Source organism: Somniosus microcephalus, chromosome 6 (genome assembly GCF_052327205.1).
Source record: "Somniosus microcephalus isolate GS21.2 chromosome 6, FLI_Smic_1.0, whole genome shotgun sequence".
In the NCBI taxonomy this organism is placed as follows: Eukaryota; Metazoa; Chordata; class Chondrichthyes; order Squaliformes; family Somniosidae; genus Somniosus; species Somniosus microcephalus.
The window spans coordinates 228,423,943-228,443,858 of NC_140992.1; the positions used below are offsets into that span (position 1 = coordinate 228,423,943).

Below are 19,916 nucleotides of genomic sequence, written 5' to 3' on the forward strand. Positions count from 1 at the left end.
TGGACTCTAGCATTTTCTCCACTACCAATGTCAGGCTTACCGGTCTATAATTCCCCGTTTTCTCTCTACCACCTTTTTTGAATAATGGGGTAACATTAGCTACCCTCCAATCCATGGGAACTGTTCCAGAGTCTATAGAATTTTGGAAGATGACCAGCAATGCATCTACTATTTCTAGGGCCACTTCCTTAAGTACCCTAGGATGTAGATTATCAGGCCCTGGGGATTTATCGGCCTTCAATCCCGTCAATTTCCCTAACACCATTTCCCTACAAATACTGATTTCATTCAGTTCCTCCCTCTCATTAGACCCTATGTTCCCCGACATCTCTGGGAGGTTATTTGTGTCCTCCTTTGTGAAGACAGAACCAAAGTATGTATTTAATTGATCTGCCATTTCTTTGTTCCCCATTATAAATTCCCCTGATTCTGACTGCAAGGGACCTACGCTTGACTTCACCAATCTTTTTCTCTTGACATATCTGTAGACATCTAAGATGGTGTTTGGAAATTGACATGTGGAAAGTTATATATAAGAACTAGCAATTCGCTGCCACACCTTATAATCATGGGATGCATGCACTTATTTGAGGGAAAGTGTCTATGCAATTCAAATTCCTTGGACATTGTCATCTTCTCCCTCCAAAGGAAAAGATGGCTCAGGATATTGGTAAAAGCTGTGAAATGCTCATCATAATTAATCTCAGCTTTATACGCTTGAATGCAACGCCCTAACACTTCTTCAAGGGCGAATGATATTGAGTGCACAGATAAATAAACTTTGTATTTCACAGCATAGGGGATGTATTTAAAGGAAAAGCTAGCGGTGATGATAACGGCCCAACACTAACACCAAGGAATTTTGAGACAAGACTTAACTTTTTTTTATTCATTCTAGGGATATGGGCTTCGCTAACACGACCAGCATTTATTGCCCATCGCTAGTGGACCTTGAGAAGGTGGTGGTGTGGCAATCAAAAGGAATGAGCGCTGGTTGATTTTCATTAGAAATAAGTTTAAATCATTAACTCCCCACCCAAAAATATCTTACTAAAAAAAGACTTGCCTTTATATAGTGCCTTTCATGACTACCAGACGTCCCAAAGTACTTTACAGCCAATGAAGTACTTTTGAAGTGTAGTTACTGTTGCAATGTAGGAAACGCAGCAGCCAATTTGTGCACAGCAATCTCCCAGAAACAGAAATGTGGTAATGACCAGATAATCTGTGATGTTGATGGAGGGATAAATATTGTCCAAGACACCAAGTATAACTCCCAGGCTCTTCTTCAAAATAGTGCCAATAATTCTTTTACGTCTAAGAGAGCAGATGGGGTCTCGGTTTAACGTCTCATCCAGAAGATAGCACCTCCGACAGTGCAGTACTCCACTGGAGTGTCAACCTAGATTTTTGTGCTCAAGTGTCTGGAGTAGGACATAAACCTACAACCTTCTGACTCAGAGGCGAAAGAGTGCTGCGCACTGAGCCACAGCTGACACTAATAAAATTAAAGTTACCCTTTATAATCCCTTCCTGGTGAAATGATGTGGACACATCCTCAAACACTCGGGCAGTGTGTTTCCTCCTCGCTGGAGGGCGCTGTGCCGCAGCTCTCTGCCACTTGCTCAGCGGCCCCTCCTGCGGCTTGGACGCCGCCTGTCGTTCGACCAATCAGGGCGCGCGAGCCGGGCAGCCGTCAACCGGTTTCCAGCGGCAAAAGTTTGAATCCGGAGCGAAGTGTAACCGCCGGCCGCGCCAGCGAGTGAGGGAGTCCAGCCCGAACCCGTGTCATGTTGGAGCAGCAGCGGCCGGTTCCGCCAGATGAAGCAGCGCCAGTGCCGGATGGTGAGGAAGCGGCGGACGAGAAGCAGTCGGAGCTGCCCAGCAGCCGAGCGGGCGAGGCCGGAGGTACAGTGACCGCAGGAGGTGAGTGTGAGAGCAGCGTGGCTCCAGGTATTGACAGAGCACCGGGACAAATACCCGGCCCCTCTGTACAACATCCCGGGGACCCCAGGCCCCAACCACCCACTCACTGACACCCCGACAAGCTCGCCTACCGCCGCCCGGTCTCTATTACCCTCGGATATAATGACAAAGTTCGCCCTCGATCCCCCGCTGTGAATCACCCTCGGATACACCGACAGTGACCCCCCCCCCCACCAGCCTCAATCACCCTCAGATACACCGACAGTGTCTCCCCCCCCCCCCCCCCCGCGCACACCAGCCTCAATCACCCTCCGATACACCGACAGTGACCCCCCCCCCACACCAGCCTCAATCACCCTCAGATACACCGACAGTGTCTTCCCCCCCCCCCCCCCACACACACACACCAGCCTCAATCACCCTCAGATACACCGACAGCGATCTCTTCCCCCCCCCCCCCCCCCAGCCTCAATCACCCTCAGATACACCGACAGCGATCTCTTTCTCCCCCCCCCCCCCCCCCCAGCCTCAATCACCCTCAGATACACCGACAGTGTCCCCCCACTCACACCGGCCTCAATCACCCTCAGATACACCGACAGGGTTCCCCTCTCTAAATCAAATCTTCAGATACTGAGGGTTTTATTTATCTAAGCAATGTAATTGAAAAATAAGGTGCGATTTGTATTTCGTTTCTTGTCTTTCAGTACAGGTCTACAAAAGGAATTCCGAAAATGTAATTGCACTTTTACATAACTTGTAAAACTGGTCAGTGCATGCATTATTCAAATTAAAATGGGATGTGATGGAGTTATTTTGTTTCAGGTATATTAATGCTGATTGAGCAGTAGCTTGGTTTGTAATCAAATTTATTAACTTGACAATTGATCCAGGGCTGATATGGAACAATTCCATAAACATAAACGTGGAGAAGTTGTGTTAAATTTGTTTAAGGCAGCACTTGGAGTACTGTGAACAGTTCTGGTCTCCATATTATAAAAATAATATCGAAGCACTGGAGAAGGTGCAAAAAAGATTTACTGGGATGATACCAGAACCGAGAGGTTATACTTATCATGAAAGACTGAACAGGCTGAGTGGGGCTGTTTTCTGTATCAATTCAATTCAATTCAATTCAATTTTATTTGTCATATATGCAGCAAACATGTGTACTGCACAATGAAATGTTGATTTTTACAAGTCCTCCCAACATTGGAATAAATATGGCATAGCACTGATAAAAATACTAATAGAAATACAGTAATAATAAATAAAAACAATAATAAATTATTCGTTCATGGGTCTTATGGCCTGGGGGTAGAAGCTGTTTTGAAACCGGCTGGTACGAGACCGTATGCTTCGGTATATTTTACCGGACGGGAGCAGGGCGAAGAGGTTGTGGCTGGGGTGGCTCGTGTCTTTGATGGTTCTCAGGGCCTTCCCTCGACACCTCTCGGGGTAGATATCCTGCACAGCAGGTAATTTAATTCCTATAGTATGTTGTGCAGCTTTCACCACCATCTGTAGAGCCTTGCGGTCTATGGCGGTGCAGTTGCCATACCAGGTAGTGATGCAGCCGGACAGGATACTCTCGATGGTGCACCGGTAGAAGTTGGTGAGAATCTGGGGGGGCCATTCCAAATTTCTTCAGTCTCCTGAGGAAGAACAGGCGTTGGCATGCCTTCTTGGTTACGACGTCGATGTGATGGGACCACGTTAAGTCCTCCGTAATGAATACACCCAGGAATTTGAAGCTGCTGACCCGCTCCACCTCAGCCCCTTCGATGTAGATTGGGGTGTGTCCCTCCCCCTGCCGCTTCCTGTAGTCCACAATCATCTCCTTTGTTTTGCTGATGTTGAGGGAGAGGTTGTTGTACTTGCACCATTCTGCTAGGGCTCTTACCTCCTCCCTGTAGCCTGTCTCGTCGCCATCTGTGATCAGGCCTACGACTGTAGAAAAGTGAAGACTGCTGGGTGACCTGATTTGAGGTCTTTAAGATTCTGAAAGGGTTTGATAGGGTAGACGGAGAGAAGATGTTTCCACTTGCGGGAGAGACCAGAACTAGGGGCCATAAATACAAGGTAGTTACTAATAAATCCAATAGGTAATTCAGGATAAACTTTATTACCTGGAGATTGGTTAGAATGTGGAACTTGCTACCACAAGGAGTAGCTGAGGTGACTAACATAGATGCATTTTGTGGGAAGCTAGATAAACATGAGGGCGAAAGGAATGGAAGGATATATTGATGGGAGTCAAACGAAGAAGGGTGGGAGGAGCTGAGGTGACTAACATATTTTGGTGGCAAAAACAGGAAGGCAGATTATTATCTGAATGGCAATAGATTGGGAAAAGGGGAAGTGCAACGAGACCTGGGCGTCCTTGTGCACCAGTCGCTGAAGGTAAGCATGCAGGTGCAGCAGGCGGTTAAGAAGGCAAATGGCATGTTGGCCTTTGTAGTGAGAGGGTTTGAGTACAGGAACAAGGATATGTCTTGCTGCAGTTGTACAGGGCTTTGGTGAGACCACACCTTGAGTATTGTGTGCCATTCTGGTCGCCTTATTTGAGGAAGGATGTGTGGTAAACCACTGTTACCGTTCACAACCGTTCACTATTGTTACACTGTTGTTATCACTGTTTACTCTGTTGTTATCGCTACACAAGGTTACCTCTTGCCACGCACACTGCTATACCTGGGCTTACCTCAGCTGACTCCGCCCATGGCTCCGCCTGCTTGCCCAGGTATAAAGGTGACCGCTTGGCTAGTATTCTCCCTCGTTGGAACCGATCGCCCACGAGGGTGGGCTCTGTTATTTAGCCAATAAAAACCTATAGTTACTATCTTAACTCGTCGCTTTTCACGGAATGAATTGATAGGTATATCAATTTTATTGGCTAAATTTTGAAATGAGTGGATCGGAGCAGCCAAACGGCCAGCTACAGCAGCCGGCCTGGCTGCGAGCCCTCCGACCGCCGTACCTGGATCTAAACCCACAGGCAGCGAACTCAGCCCTCTACTTCGAACACTGGCTGAGCTGTTTCGAATCCTACCTGGGAGAATCCGGCGTGCCTCCGGGATCCAAACTAAGAGTTCTGACTGCCCAGGTGAGCCCTAAAGTATTTGCATTCATCCGGGACCTTGCTACTTACGAGGACGCCCTCAACCTGCTAAAAGAGCAGTACCAGAGCCCTGTAAATTCTATGTATGCCAGACATCTCCTAAGATCCCGCTCGCAACAGCCAGGAGAGTCGGTTGATGATTTCTTACGGGCGCTACAAATACTCGGCAGGGACTGTGACTTTAAAGCTGTAACAGCTGCAGAACATACCGATGGAAATATCCGCGATGCCTTCGTGAAAGGCCTTCGGTCAGACTACTCACGGCAAAGACTGCTGGAATCAAAGGACCTTGACCTGAAAACAGCTGCTATTCTCGCTCGCTCCTTGGAAGTGGCCCATCGGGACCTCGAGGCGTACTCCAGGTACAATGCTGCGCGACCCTGGGACTCGGGCCCAACTCCGGCCGCAATACCCCTCGCACCGCCGCCCCTGGGACCTACCACAGCGTCGGTGTCCCGGAATCGATCGGGACCGCCACCCCCGGGACCGGCTGCGGCAGCGGAGCCCCGCGATCGGGCCGCCTGCTGCTTCTGTGGCCAGGCGAAACACCCGAGGGCGCGCTGCCCTGCAAGGAACGCGACCTGCTCCGACTGCCAAAAGAAAGGCCACTTCGCGAAGGCCTGCAGGAGGAAAGCCACTGATGCCAGCAGTGCCTCATGCGAGTTGTGGGGGCGGCCATCTTTAATCAAGGCAACAGATGCCAGCATCGCCTCAGGTGGGTCGTGGGGGTGTCCATCTTTGATCAAGGCCACCGACGCCAGTAGTGCCTCATGTGAGTTGTGGGGGCGGCCATCTTCTCCGCCATTTTGTTCAACTTCGTGGGCGCCGCCATTTTGTTCACCGCACTCGACCGCCACCTTGTCTCCAGACCCGACCACCGCCCCGCCCGCAGACTACAGCAGCTCGCTCAGCCATACACTGGCCTCTGTCATGCTTGACCAAGCCCTCCCGCATCATCTGTCCAAGTCTATGATGGACATCGGAGTAAACGGCCACGCCACGACCTGCCTGTTCGACAGCGGAAGCACGGAGAGTTTTATTCACCCAGACACGGTGAGCTATTACTCCCTCACTGTCCAGCCAACGCACCAGCGGATTTCGATGGCGTCGAAGTCACATTCAACTGACGCCAGCGGCTACTGTGTGGTGACCCTGTCGGTTAGGGGCACGGAATATAAAAACTTTAAACTTCTCGTCCTGCCCCAGCTCTGCGCTGCCGTCCTACTAGGGCTGGATTTCCAATGCCACCTCTAAAGTGTCACCCTGGCATACGGTGGACCCCTCCCCCCACTCACAGTCTACAACCAGCAGGTTTTAAACCGCCCGCCGCATACCACCTGCGGCCTCTCCACTCTCAAAGTCCCGCCCCCCTCCTTGTTCGCGAACCTCACCCGCGACTGTAAACCCGTCGCTACCAAGAGCAGGCGGTACAGCGCCGGGGACAGAGCTTTTATTAGCTCCGAGGTGCAGCGACTCCTGAAGGAGGGCATCATCGAGAGGAGCAACAGCCCCTGGCGTGCCCAGGTCGTAGTCGTTAAGACCGGCGATAAACACCGCCTAGTCATCGACTACAGCCAAACCATAAACCGGTACACCCAGCTGGACGCATACCCCTTTCCCCGCATATCTGATATGGTCAATCAGATTGCACAGTACCGGGTATTCTCTACCATCGACCTTAAGTCTGCCTATCACCAACTCCCTATCCGCCCTGAGGACCGCCATTATACCGCCTTCGAGGCGAATGGCCGCCTCTACCACTTCCTTAGGGATCCCTTCGGCGTCACCAACGGGGTTTCGGTCTTCCAAAGGGAGATGGACCGGATGGTTGACCAGAACGCGCTGCATGCCACGTTCCCTTATCTAGATAACGTCACCATCTGCGGCCACGACCAGCAGGACCATGATGTTAATCTGGAGAAATTCCTCCGTACGGCCCAACGGCTGAACCTCACCTACAATAAGGAGAAATGTGTGTTTAACACCCCGCGCCTTGCCATCCTTGGCTGCGTAGTAGAGAACGGAGTCATCGGCCCCGACCCCGAAAGAATGCGCCCCCTCATGGAGCTTCCCCTTCGTCAAAAGGCACTGAAGAGAACCCTGGGGCCCTTCGCTTACTATGCCCAATGGGTGCCCAATTATGCGGACAAAGCCAGACCCCTCATGAAGTCCACCTCCTTCCCCCTGACAGCAGAAGCATGCGCAGCCTTCTCCCTCATAAAAGGAGACATTGCGGAAGCCACAATGCACGCAGTGGATGAGTCCATCCCTTTCCAAGTGGAGAGCGATGCATCCGACTTCGCCCTAGCTGCAACCCTTAACCAGGCGGGGAGACCTGTGGCCGCCTTCTCAAGGACCCTCCAGGGCCCTGAGATCCGACACTCTTCTGTCGAGAAGGAGGCCCAGGCGATCGTGGAGGCAGTACGACGCTGGAGGCATTACCTGGCAGGCAAACTATTTACCCTCCTCACCGACCAGCGTTCGGTCGCTTTTATGTTTAATAACAAGCTGAGGGGCAAAATCAAGAACGACAAGATCTTGAGGTGGAGAATCGAGCTCTCCACCTACGATTACGATATCTTGTACCGGCCTGGTAAACTCAACGACCCCCCGGATGCTCTATCACGAAGTACTTGCGCAAACGCGCAAGTTGATAGACTACGGACTCTCCACAACGACCTCTGCCACCCCGGGGTCACCAGACTTTACCACTTCATTAAGGCCCGCAACCTGCCCTACTCCATCGAGGAGGTCAGGACCATGACCAGGAACTGCCAAACCTGTGCCGAATGCAAACCGCATTTCTATAGGCCGGACAGAGCAAGCCTGATCAAGGCCACCCGCCCCTTCGAGCGCTTGAGCATCGATTTTAAGGGGCCCCTCCCGTCCTCTGACCGTAATGTGTACTTCCTCAACATTATTGACGAGTACTCCCATTTCCCCTTTGCCATCCCCTGCCCAGACATGACCAGTACCACGGTCATCAAATGCCTGAACGACCTCTTCGCCTTGTTCGGGTTCCCGAACTATATACATAGCGACCGGGGCGCATCCTTCATGAGCGAGGAACTTCGCCAGTTCCTGCTCGCGAGAGGTATTGCTGCGAGCAGGACCACCAGCTACAACCCCCGGGGGAATGGCCAGGTGGAAAGAGAAAACGCGACAGTTTGGAAGGCCGTCCTCTTAGCCCTAAAGTCTAAGGGCCTCCCAATCTCTCGCTGGCAGGAAGTCCTCCCGGCAGCACTCCATTCCATCCGGTCACTGCTTTGCACTGCCATTAACGCCACCCCCCCCCCCCCCCCCCCATGAACGAATGTTTGTTTTCCCCAGGAAGTCGACTACGGGAACCTCGCTACCAACATGGCTGACTTCTCCGGGGCCCGTCTTGCTGCGGAAACACGTGAGGGCCCATAAAATGGACCCCCTGGTCGAGAGGGTGGACCTGCTGCACGCCAACCCCCAGTACGCCTATGTGGCATACCCAGACGGGCGGGAGGACACTGTCTCCTTGCGAGACCTCGCACCCCCGAGATACCACCGTTACCCCCCAGCACTCCCCCAAATCCAGCTCCTGTAGACGGCATGCCGGAACCCCAGGAGCCTTCGTCGACCACGCAGACACCAGCATTACCATCGGATACTGCACCACCGCCGCCGCTGCTGCGCCGATCAGAAAGGCTTACGAGGCCTCCTGAGAGACTGACATACACGAACTGGTAGTACACTTCACCCCGCCGGACTCAATTTTAAACAAGTGGTGAATGTGGTAAACCACTGTTACCGTTCACAACCGTTCACCTTTGTTACACTGTTGTTATCACTGTTTACTCTGTTGTTATCGCTACACAAGGTTACCTCTTGCCACGCACACTGCTATACCTGGGCTTACCTCAGCTGACTCCGCCCATGGCTCCGCCTGCTTGCCCAGGTATAAAGGTGACCGCTTGGCTAGTATTCTCCCTCGTTGGAACCGATCGCCCACGAGGGTGGGCTCTGTTATTTAGCCAATAAAAACCTATAGTTACTATCTTAACTCGTCGCTTTTCATGGAATGAATTGATAGGTATATCAGGATGTTCTTGCCATGGAAGGAGTTCAGCGAAGATTCACCAGGCTGATACCTGGGATGGCAGGAATGACGTATGAGGAGAGATTGGGTCGATTGGGCTTGTACTCGCTGAAGTTTAGAAGAATGAGAGGGGATCTCATTGAAACTTATAAAATTCTGACAGGACTGGACAGACTAGATGCAGGAAGGATGTTCCCGATGGTCGGGGAGTCCAGAACTAGGGGTCACAGTCTAAGGATAAAGGGTAGGCCATTTAGGACTGAAATGAGGAATTTCTTCACCCAGAGAGTGGTGAACCTGTGGAATTCTCTACCACAGAAGGCAGTAGAGGCCAATACATTAAATATATTCAAGAAGGAGTTGGATATATTTCTTAAGGCTCCAGGGATATGGGGAGAAAGCAGGGACAGGGTACTGAGTTTGGATGATCAGCCATGATCGCATTGCATGGCGGAGCAGGCTCGAGGGGCCGAATGGCCTACTCCTGCACCTATCTTCTATGTTTCTAGGAGGTTCGTGCGGAGCATTTACACCGGCATGGACCTGTTGGGCAGAATGACCTGTTTCTGTGCTGTAAATACTATGTAATGTGTAACTTTGGATTCTCTTTAATTGATGTCTGTCACTGTTTTTCATAAACTTTGTCCTGTTCTTTGATCTTTAATTTGTTGGGCAATTGACATGACACAATAGGGAACACAAATCATCTATTTTCATTCACTCTGGGTGTTGAGGCTATTCTCCAACCCTGAGTACGTTTTCCAGGAAAGCTGATGCTGAGACATTTTTAAGACTTAAAAGTGTTGTCTGTGTTGGGAATTCAATTGCCCGGATTTTACAGTCAGCGGCTAAGGAAAGGTGATAGCCGTTCATCACGCAGAAAGCTGCCCATAGACTTCTCACTGGCTTTTGAGCAGCAACTTGCGGTATTATTAGAGACCATTTCCAGCGCGGCACCCTCTACAGGGGATCTGTGGTGTGTGTGTGAGCAGGTCAAGCAACAGCGTGGCTCTTCAGCCAATCAGCTTGAAGAATCCTTACTGACTCGCAGAGTCTATGGCCCAGAAATTCGGGTCGGGGGCTTCCCGCGGGTGTAAGCCCCTGACCTGCACTTACCTAGCGTGCCGGCCGTTGAACTGTGGGCCCCCGTGGAATTCCGATCCTGGGCCTGCTCCAGCTGCCGGCGCGCAGTGCTTGCGTATCCCAGGGGCGCAGTTAGTTCGATGCATCCCCTGGGATCACGTGGACCATGGGGAGCCAATTGGAGCAGGGAAATGCCCATTCATAAGTTTGACAGGAAGAGCTGTCAAAACTTAAATACTACGGGCCCCAAAACATCACAATCTTCAAATAAATTTTAAAAAATCAAATTTTTTATTAAACTATAAATTACATGAAAAAATTTAAATTGTTTAAAAGTTAGAGAAAAATAATTTTATTTTCTAACAGGGCTAAAAATAAACTTACCTTTCTTTAAAGTATTTAAAAATAATAAACCAGTGGAAAAAATGTTTTAATTTTAATTAATTCACCACTTACCTTGTAAAAAGCAGGCCTTACACCTTTTTAAATGTGTAACTTCTGCAGACTTACCCTCCCGGGAAAACCTGTATTTAAAAAAAAAAAAAAAAAACCATAAGTTCGATGCGCACGCGCAGCCTCTCCTGCGCATGCGTTTGAACTCTGAACCCCTTCTTTCAGGGGAACGGAAGTGCCGGTTTCCCGCGCATGCAGGAAACCGACACTTCCATTGGGCCTATGGGTGAGTACCCCGTGCGTACTCACCCGTGGAGACCCGAAGTTCTGGGCCAATATCAGGAAGTATAAATTAGATTTAATTCATTGTAAAATCATGTACCAAAAGCCAAATAAAGAGAGGGAAAGAAAGTTGGGATTAAGAGAGAGAGATAAGAGACGGAAAGAAAAGTAAATAAAATTATTTTAATTTTGCAAAAGATCTGCAAACACTAATTCAATTCTGAAGGAATGAGACACCACGCTTGTAAAATTAAATTTCAGTGCTAGAGAGGTTTGTTTGGCAGCAATTATGACTTATGCTATTAAAAATTCGCTTACACCTGAATGCACCAGCCCTAACCTTTTCTGGCATGTTTAGTGGGTAAGTACAGCAACTTCACGGCATTACATGCTTTTCAATGCCGATTCTATTGGCGAGGTACTAGTGTAGCAAAGCTTGTGGAGGAGCAGGGCAAAACGGACAGCAACTTTCAGATTTCCATGTTTAACTGCGCACATGCAGACTCCGGAAGTTGCTGTCCGATTTACTCCATAATAATGGTGAGCGCTGATAGTTTCACCGTTATTCTCGACACAAAATCCGGGCTGATATCTTTTACAATGAAGCTTTTTGGGTGTCATTTCATAAAATGATACTGCACAGAAGGAGGCCTTTCAGCTTCTCTGGCCTGTGCTGGCTCTTTGAATGCTATTCAATTAGCTCACTCCTCTGCTCTTTCCCCATAGCCCTTCACATTTTTCCCCTTCAAGTATTTATCCAATTCCCTTTTGAAAGTTATTAAACCTGCTTAGACCACCCTTTCAGGCCGTGCATTCCAGATCATAACTCGCTGTACAAACATTTTCTTCCTCATGTTGCCTCTGGTTCTTTTGCCAATTACCTTAAATACGGTTTTTCCTTATTTAGTCTATCAAAGGTGTTCAAAATTATGAGGGGGTTTTTATCAAATCTTCCCATAACCACCTCTGCTCAAAAGAAAACAACCTCAGTTTTTCTAGTCTCTCTGCGTAACTGAAGTCTTTCATCCCTGGTAGCATTCTAGTAAATCTCCACTGCAACCATCCAAGGCTTTGACATCCTTCCTAAAGTTTGGTGCCCAGAATTGGCCACAGTACTCCATGGGGCCTAACCAGTGTTTTATAAGCATTTAGCATAACTTTCTTACTTTTGCACTCCATGCCTCTATTTATAAAGCCAAGGATCCCGTGTGCCTTTTTAACAGCCTTCTCAACTTGTCCTGCCACCTTCAAAGACTTATGTACGTACACCCCCAGGTCTCTGTGTCGCATTTTGATAAATGGATGAAAAGGCTTGGCCAACCACTTGGTCCCTTTTATGTACGTAAACATTGGGCCATAATTTGCTGTCAAAATAAGGGTGAGGCTAATGGCACTCGCCGTTATTTATATGCAAATGCTACAGCAACTTCAGGCAAAGAAAGACTTGCATTTATATAGCGCCTTTCACGACCACCGGACGTCCCAAAGCACTTTACAGCCAATTAAGTACTTTTGGAGTGTAGTCACTGTTGTAGTGTAGGAAACGCGGCAGCCAGTTTGCGCACAGCAAGCTCCCACAAACAGCAATGTGATCATGACCAGATAATATCTCTTTGTTGTGTTGATTGAGGGATAAATATTGGCCAGGACACGGGGGATAACTCCCCTGCTCCTCTTCGAAATAGTGTCATGGGAACTTTTACGCCCACCTGAGAGAGCAGACGGGACCTCGGCTTAACGTCTCATCCGAAAGACGGCACCTCAGACAGTGCAGCACTCTCTCAGCACTGCACTGGAGTGTCGGCTTACATTTTTGTGCGACTTAAACCCAGAACCTTCTGACTCGGAGGCGAGAGTGCTACCCACTGAGCCACAGCTGACGAAATCCAAAAGCTGCTGCCTGAGATGCACTGTTCTGCTATTAGCTTAAGGAAACCAGCATCTCATTGTCTGTCTCACCATTGGAATGCATTGAATGGTGTGAAGTTGCTGTATTTGCATGGTAGATACAAATTAAACTCACCACATTAGTGAGGACCTCATTCTTTCAAGTTTTAATTGTTGGAGATTTTAAAAATGTAAAATTAAAACTTTTTTTACTTTTTTTTCCTCTCTCAATCCAATCTTTCTTTCCCTCTATCTCTCTTGTACCTCATTTGGTATTGAATTCACCCACTCTAATTTGCACTCCTTGCGTCGTTTATTGGTATGATGAATGAATGCCCTTTAATGCTGTAATTTTTTAATTTTCAGTATGCGTTTTCTACTATTTGCTTTATTCCTTTTGTCTCCAGTAATTTATTTCCCATCGCCCCTGTTCAAACATCAGCAGTATATCCTCAGTTTTCTTTTCTTTAGCCCTGATCTAATTTCAGTATTCTCGGTAGCTGATTTCACCGCTTCTGCCCTCCATTCCTCTAGCGACTTTATTTTTCTGTTTATCTCTTTATGTTAGAGATCTAACTTTTTCAGGGCGTCTTCTTTGTTTAGCTTTCCTAACATATTGCTTTTTTTCTACTGTTAACACGTTTGAGTTCATAAGCAATAAGCCTTTTGACCAAAATCAGTGCCACTGTGATTCCAGACATCTCGCCTGCTGTTCCTTTTGAGTCAACACTTTTGGCCACTGTCACGCCCTAGGTCGGGGGATTGGGGGGGGGGGGGGTCCAACCCGCAGCTTTAGGGCAACGTGTGACCCCTGAACCCTGGTAATCTAGCCCTTGAAGCCCAGGCAACTCGGTCCTATTTGTGCTTATATTTCTTATTTGCTGGTTTGTCCTGCTTGAATTTTGTAGGTCTGGAGTGTCAGAAAGCACTGCTTTTATTGTTGTTGCATCATTGGTTGTCAAAGCACCACGGCCTTTTAGAATGAGCAACCTGAGATATATAGAAATTAATATGAAGATGGATTTAAACTTTAAATCATCCACAAGACAAAAGCTTAGACACCCCATTCTAGATAGTAGCTGCAGGGTCACAGTGTTCCCCAACCAATTTTGAGAGTTACAAACTTGTAAATTCCCTTTACACAGGTTAAAAGTGAAACCTGTGTTTCTCCACATTGATGACTTTTAAGGATTAACTGTACTAACCATTTTGTTCTATATATAAATGGGTGCATGCGTAGTTATTCTGTGATTTGGGCACAGGGTTTGACATTCCTGTTGGAAAGGATGGGAAAGTGGAGTTGAGGTAGATGATCAGCCATGATATTGAATGGCGGAGCAGGCTCGAGGGGCAGTATGGCCTACTCCTGCTCCTCCTACTTATGTTCTTGTGTTCATAGGTACAAAAGCACTGTTAGGGGTTGTAAGCAAAAAATGTACGTAATTCAAGTGGCTTGTTGGGTAATATGTTGCTGTGATAATGGAAGAATGCAAAAAGGAGGTAGATGATGGAATACATTTCCTAATGCTGCCCAAATAATTTTTGAAGTTTGATTCTAGTCTGCTTCGTAATAACCATTGAAACGTCAAAGTTACTGCCCAAAGTTTCTACACATTAGGAGCAACGATAACCTCTTTAGGGTAGATAAACTATTTTGCCGGTTGGGGAATCATAGTCTAAAAATTAGAGCCAGACCTTTCAGGAGAGAAGTTAGGATACACTTCTACACACAGGGTGGTAGAAGTTTGGAACACTCTTCTGCAAATGGTAGTGATGCTGGGTCAATTGTTAATTTTAAATCTGAGATTGATAGATTTTTGTTAACCAAAGGTATTAAGGGATATGGGGCAAAGGCAGCTATATGGTGTTAGGTTGCAGATTAGCCATGATCTCATTGAATGATGGAACAGGCCCGAGGGGCCAAATGGCCTTTCATGTTCCTATGCACACTGTAAAAAATGTAGCATCATGAGTTTTGATGTATTAAATGTTGCTCTTTTCAAATATGTACTTCTATTCTTGCTAATGCTCACACTAATGCAATCTCTTCACTATTTCCTGCAGTGGACAGTGGTGGACTTGACAGCCCCAATGGATCAGTTGGCAATATCGCTACTCGTAAGTATCCAAACAGTGTGGTAACTCGCGAATTATGGTCCATAATACCCTTCGGGTGCAGATAACCCTGTCAGTTGATCTTGCAGGATTCAATATCAGTCATGCTTCAAGAGCAGCTGTTGTTCTCTGTGAGATTCTTTGCAGGTTCTGTAGGTAAATACCATTAGTACAATAATAATATAATTGTAATACTGGATCTAACACTAAAGTTAGTAAGGAACTAGTGTGTTTATTTCCAGTTGTCTAAGGAGTTGTGCTTGACAGTAAACAGTACTTTTTTGTTCTATTTTTAAATCCAGGTCTCTTTCAGGATCAAGTGGAAAGTAGAGGCAATTGTGACAGTCCCAAAAAGGAAATAACTTCCAATAAACTTTTGCATGGTGGAACGGCCAAGTTTCCAGAGGTGGTTGAGACAACCCAACTTTCCTACTATGAGCGATACAGGGCTTACCAGGACTACATCTTGGGTTTGTAATTTTCAACAATAGTGTTTCTAAATTAAAATTTCTATATTAAAAGTAGTATAGGTGGAAAGTAGTACTAGAATATTGATCCTACATCATGATCCAGATCTTTAAAATGAAAAGTATGGATAATGCAGATACAAGGAGGTATTTAACTTTGACTGGCAGCAAAAAGAGTGGGTAGGTATACAAGTGAGATTACAGATGGAAGAATATTTTTCCTACAGAACACATAATATGTAGAAATACTTAATGTTTTGACAATAAAAGAGCTGGATAAATATCTGGTTAAGAAAGGAGTTGTAGGTTTTGATCATTGTATGCGAAAGTGATCAAATATTCTGTGGAACATAATAGTTCCTGTGTTGATGGAATGCAATTACGTGGGCCACATAAGACAGATTGTAATACAAGGTGGATATTTTGGAGTTTTGCTAGGTTACCTTGGAAACCAAGAAGAAATTTCACAGTTTTATCTTTTTTGCCTCTGGTTATTCACTTCTCTTAGGAAATCTATATATATATAAAGCTGTCTGTCTCTGTCTGTCTTACACTCAAAAGTTATGGAGCGTACCTACACATATGTAGGGGGAGTGTCATAGGTGTATTTACTTTTTGGTCAGACAAAAATTGTTCGGACAGTATACAAAAAACGTTCAAAAATCCGCTCATTAGCGGTTGACCAATCCTACCGCTCATTAGCGTTGAGTGACGTGATGGTTGACCAATTGGGGGGCGTTTCATGACATTTGTGGGCGGGGCCTAATCCTTCAAACTGCCGAGCGGGAGCTGAGCTGAGGTGAGTGGCGGCCATTAAAGACCAGCCGGGCCTGACGCGCTGGCAGCCGCCGCCCTTCACCCGCAAAATCTCTCTCCGGCTCTCACCTTTTAGTGGGGGAGAGGCTGCTTTAAATTAGATCGTTCACTCAGTCGCGTCTCTCTTCATCTCTTTTGTTTTTCTTCTCTCTGGCCGGCTGCGCGGGAAAACAGAGAACCACGTGGCCCAAGAGACAGCGAGCAGTGGCAAGGGCTCTGGCTCAGCGGATCGGGCGCTCATCAGGGGTCGGCCCGCAACACATCGACCGGAGGAGCGGCGGCTCTCTCCTCTCCTCTTCCTTCTCAATTTCAATTCAAATGCTTTATTGGCATGAAAGTTTACAGGGAACCATATTGCCAAAGCTTACATAACAAAGTACAGTTTTCCAACATTCTGTAGGTGTCAAACAATTTTGACCTTCGTTGGGTATATACAATATTAGTTTAAACAATATTAATTTAAACAGTCGTTGAACATCGTTGGGTACATTCAGTATTAATTTTAAACAGTCCTCAGGTTGTGACATGTTGTTACATATTTGGCACCAAGGTATAATCTGTCTCCTTCTCCCAGGACTAATCTTAATTTTGACAGGTCATCCAATTCTTTGAAATCTGGGGTTGTTTGGCTGAGCTTGTCAAATAATATGTTTCTTGTTGTGTTGAATTTTTCACATTTTAGGAGGAAATGCATCTCTGTCTCAACCTCGCCGGCCAGACATTGATCACATATTCTATTCTCTCTAGGCTGCCAGGATTTCTTGTATCTTCCTTTTTCAATTGCCAGTTGGTGGTCGCTTAGTCTGTACCTGGTGAGGGTCTGTCTCTGTTTTGTGTCTCTGATGGTCGAGAGATAGTCTGCTAGTTTATATTCTCTTTTTAGGGCCCGGTAACATTCTAATCTGCTTTGGCTTTTGGTTATTTTGTTCCAATGTTCCAGGTAGGTTTCTTTGCATTGTTTAATGATTTGGTTCACTCGGATTGGTGTTTGGACGGCAGTGTTGGTCTGGGACTGGTCAGGGTCCGGCTGAGTAGGAGTACTTAGTTTCAGTTGCAGCTGACTCAGGGGACTCTTTTCTGGGTTTAGCTCTTGGGTCTGGAAGGCTTTAAAATGAAGGGTGTCTGGGGAGCTAGATTTGAGGTGATTTTAGGAAGTTTAGTGCTTGTTTTTGGATGTTTATTATCAGTGGGTATCTGCCTAGTTCGGCTCTGCATGCATTTGTTGGTGTTTTCCTTTGGGTGCGAAGAATGCTTCGGCAAAATTCTGCATGTAGGGCTTCTATTGTGTGTTTTTCCCATTTAGTGTAGCTATGGTGATTGAGCGGGCCCCATACTTCACTACCGTACAGCGCAATGGGCAGGATTATGCTGTCAAATATTTTGAGCCAGATTTTGATTGGGATTTGGATGTTGTAGAATTTTCTTTTTATTGCATATAGGGCTCTTTGGGCTTTTTCTTTTAGTGCATTCACTGCTATGCTGAAGCTCCCTGATGCTGTAATGGTTAGACCAAGGTAAGTGTAGCTCATAGTGTGTCCTATGATGGTATCACTGAGAGTAAACTGGTATTTGTTTTCCTGACACCTGGGCCTTTTTTGAAAAATCATGATGTTGGTTTTCTTTAGATTTACTGTTAAAGGGCCCAATTTTGGCAGTATTTGTCGAGTAGGTCTAGTTGTTGCTGTAATCCCTGTTCTGTGGGAGACAGCAGAACCAGGTCGTCTGCATAGAACAGGGAGTTCACTTCTCCATCCAGGAGACAGAGACCCGGTGACTCGCTTTGCTCCAGCATGTCTGCTAATTCATTTATGTATATGTTGAACAGGGTCGGGCTCAAATTGCAGCCCTGCCGGACGCCTCTTCTCTGGGTGAAGAAACCGGTGCGTTTGTCTCCAATGTTGCTCTCTCTCTCTCTCTCTCTCTCTCTCTCTCTTTTTCTCTCTTTTTCTCTCTCTCCTTTCCCCCCCCCCCCCCCCCCCCTCAGACAGACAAACTCATTTATATGCCCTCAAAAAATCTTCGGCAACGCCGGGCACTCCAGCTAGCTTAAAATAAGTTGGATGATGTCCATTGTAGAGTAAATTATACAAGATCTATGGAAGGGATTCAAAATGGCATCTGATCGTCTTTCTCATTCCATATTTTTGTCTTAAGTTTTTAGGGTGCGGAATGCTGTCTAAAATTCTCGATTAGTATATTAGTTTAAAGTTATTGAGGATTCACTGTTGATGGTTTTGATTGTGGTTCTCTTAACTAACAGGTGATACTAAACCATCAGAAGTGAAAGATTTCATTGCAGAATATTTGGAGAAGGTCCTAGAACCATATGGATGGCAAGCAATCTGGTCCAATGATATGTTTGAGGTGCTTGTTGAGGTAAATGTCTATTTTAAATAAATGTATACAGTAATGGTAACTACTGCATTTTGGTACTTCTGCATGCATTGCTGCAGAGCCTAGTTAACCCAGCTACAGTGGATAAATACCACATTAATGCAACTCCATTATAGTATATGTGTTCTCCAAGATCTAATGGGCTTCAATCCCTTGGTTATACCAATGAGGTGAGGCATTTTTGGTGTGCTGTGAGAAAAGTATGAATATTATTTACTCCTGCTTCTCAAATTTCACTGATTCAAATCTATGTTGAGCCATTATCAATTTTAAATTTCACTCCTTAATACTTGTGCCTATCCATTGTCATTCAGCATTCAGGCATCCTTCACGCATTCAAGGAACTTGTCAAATCTTGATTGACTGGGGAATTTTCTTTTGTCATATCATTAGGAGTGCCATTTCCTCTCTTGTAACCCCCATGTTCCTGCCCTGGAAAGAGGCTCAGAACTTGCATGAGAGCGCAGGTCTTTTTTCCTCTAGTTTTGAGAAGTTTTGTTAAGCTCCTGGTGTTTTCTTTTATTCAAATTCCAGAGCCAAGCCTTTCAGCTTATAGTAAGTTTTAGAAAAGTATAGTTTTTAGCTCTTTTACAAGCTTAGTTATACTTTTGATTCTGTTTACTCATTGATTCCTCATGCAAATCCTCTTTGTTCTAACTCCAGCACACTAATCTTTTTGACCAGTTTGGCAAAGTTGCCAATTTTTGACACCAAATTAAGGTCTCTGTTAGATTATGTTTTTATGCCTTCAGTAGGTCTAGATTATAAAACAATCCAGTGGAGGGTTTTGTTGCACAGTATATGTGTCCAAAATACAGTTTGAAAAAAAAATGTAATGCACCTGGCTTGGTATCTCAACTTCAGACCTAGCCTTACAGATACGTAACAAAAGGGAAATGTTATTTCATTTTGGATGTGTAACTGACAGAGAAGCAGGAATTTTAATTAGGTTGGAAAAATTGAGAGAAAAAAGGGGCGCGGGAGTGAATGAACAGATAAACCAATCACCGAAAAAGAGTAATGAATGACCTCAAGATTGCTTAATAGAAAATGGATTCACTTTTATATTATCTAATAGTGAGGTAAAGGAGAGACATTAAAAGAACACAAGAATGTGCAAATAGTGTAGGGTGAAAAGAACCATCCCAAAGATTAGTGTCCTGGAGTTATAACAAAGAGGACTTGCATGAGGAATCAATGAGTAAACAAACAAAAATGGTGAGAAAATAGCAACAAAAAAAGAGGAAAAAGACAAGTAGCAAATGCAGCAGATCTGAAATTAAAACAGAAAATTCAAAAAATTCATTGGGTCCACCAGTCCATGGTGCGTGCTGTTTTCTCTCCCTTCAGGACTTGTAGGCCC

General features: G+C 46.2%; 1 protein-coding gene across 2 annotated transcripts in view; it reads left to right on the forward strand.

The window, feature by feature from the left end:
• The first annotated feature begins 1,566 nt into the window (after positions 1-1,566).
• The window catches only part of shcbp1 (SHC SH2-domain binding protein 1), a 47,601-nt gene continuing 29,251 nt past the window's right edge, over positions 1,567-19,916 (forward strand). For both annotated transcript variants that reach the window (XM_085991528.1, XM_085991529.1), the window contains exons 1-4: positions 1,567-1,926; positions 14,826-14,879; positions 15,179-15,346; positions 18,420-18,535. In XM_085991528.1, coding sequence (XP_085847654.1) covers positions 1,791-1,926; positions 14,826-14,879; positions 15,179-15,346; positions 18,420-18,535 — 474 coding nt within the window. In that variant the 5' untranslated portion in view covers positions 1,567-1,790. The remainder of the gene's footprint in view (positions 1,927-14,825; positions 14,880-15,178; positions 15,347-18,419; positions 18,536-19,916) is intronic.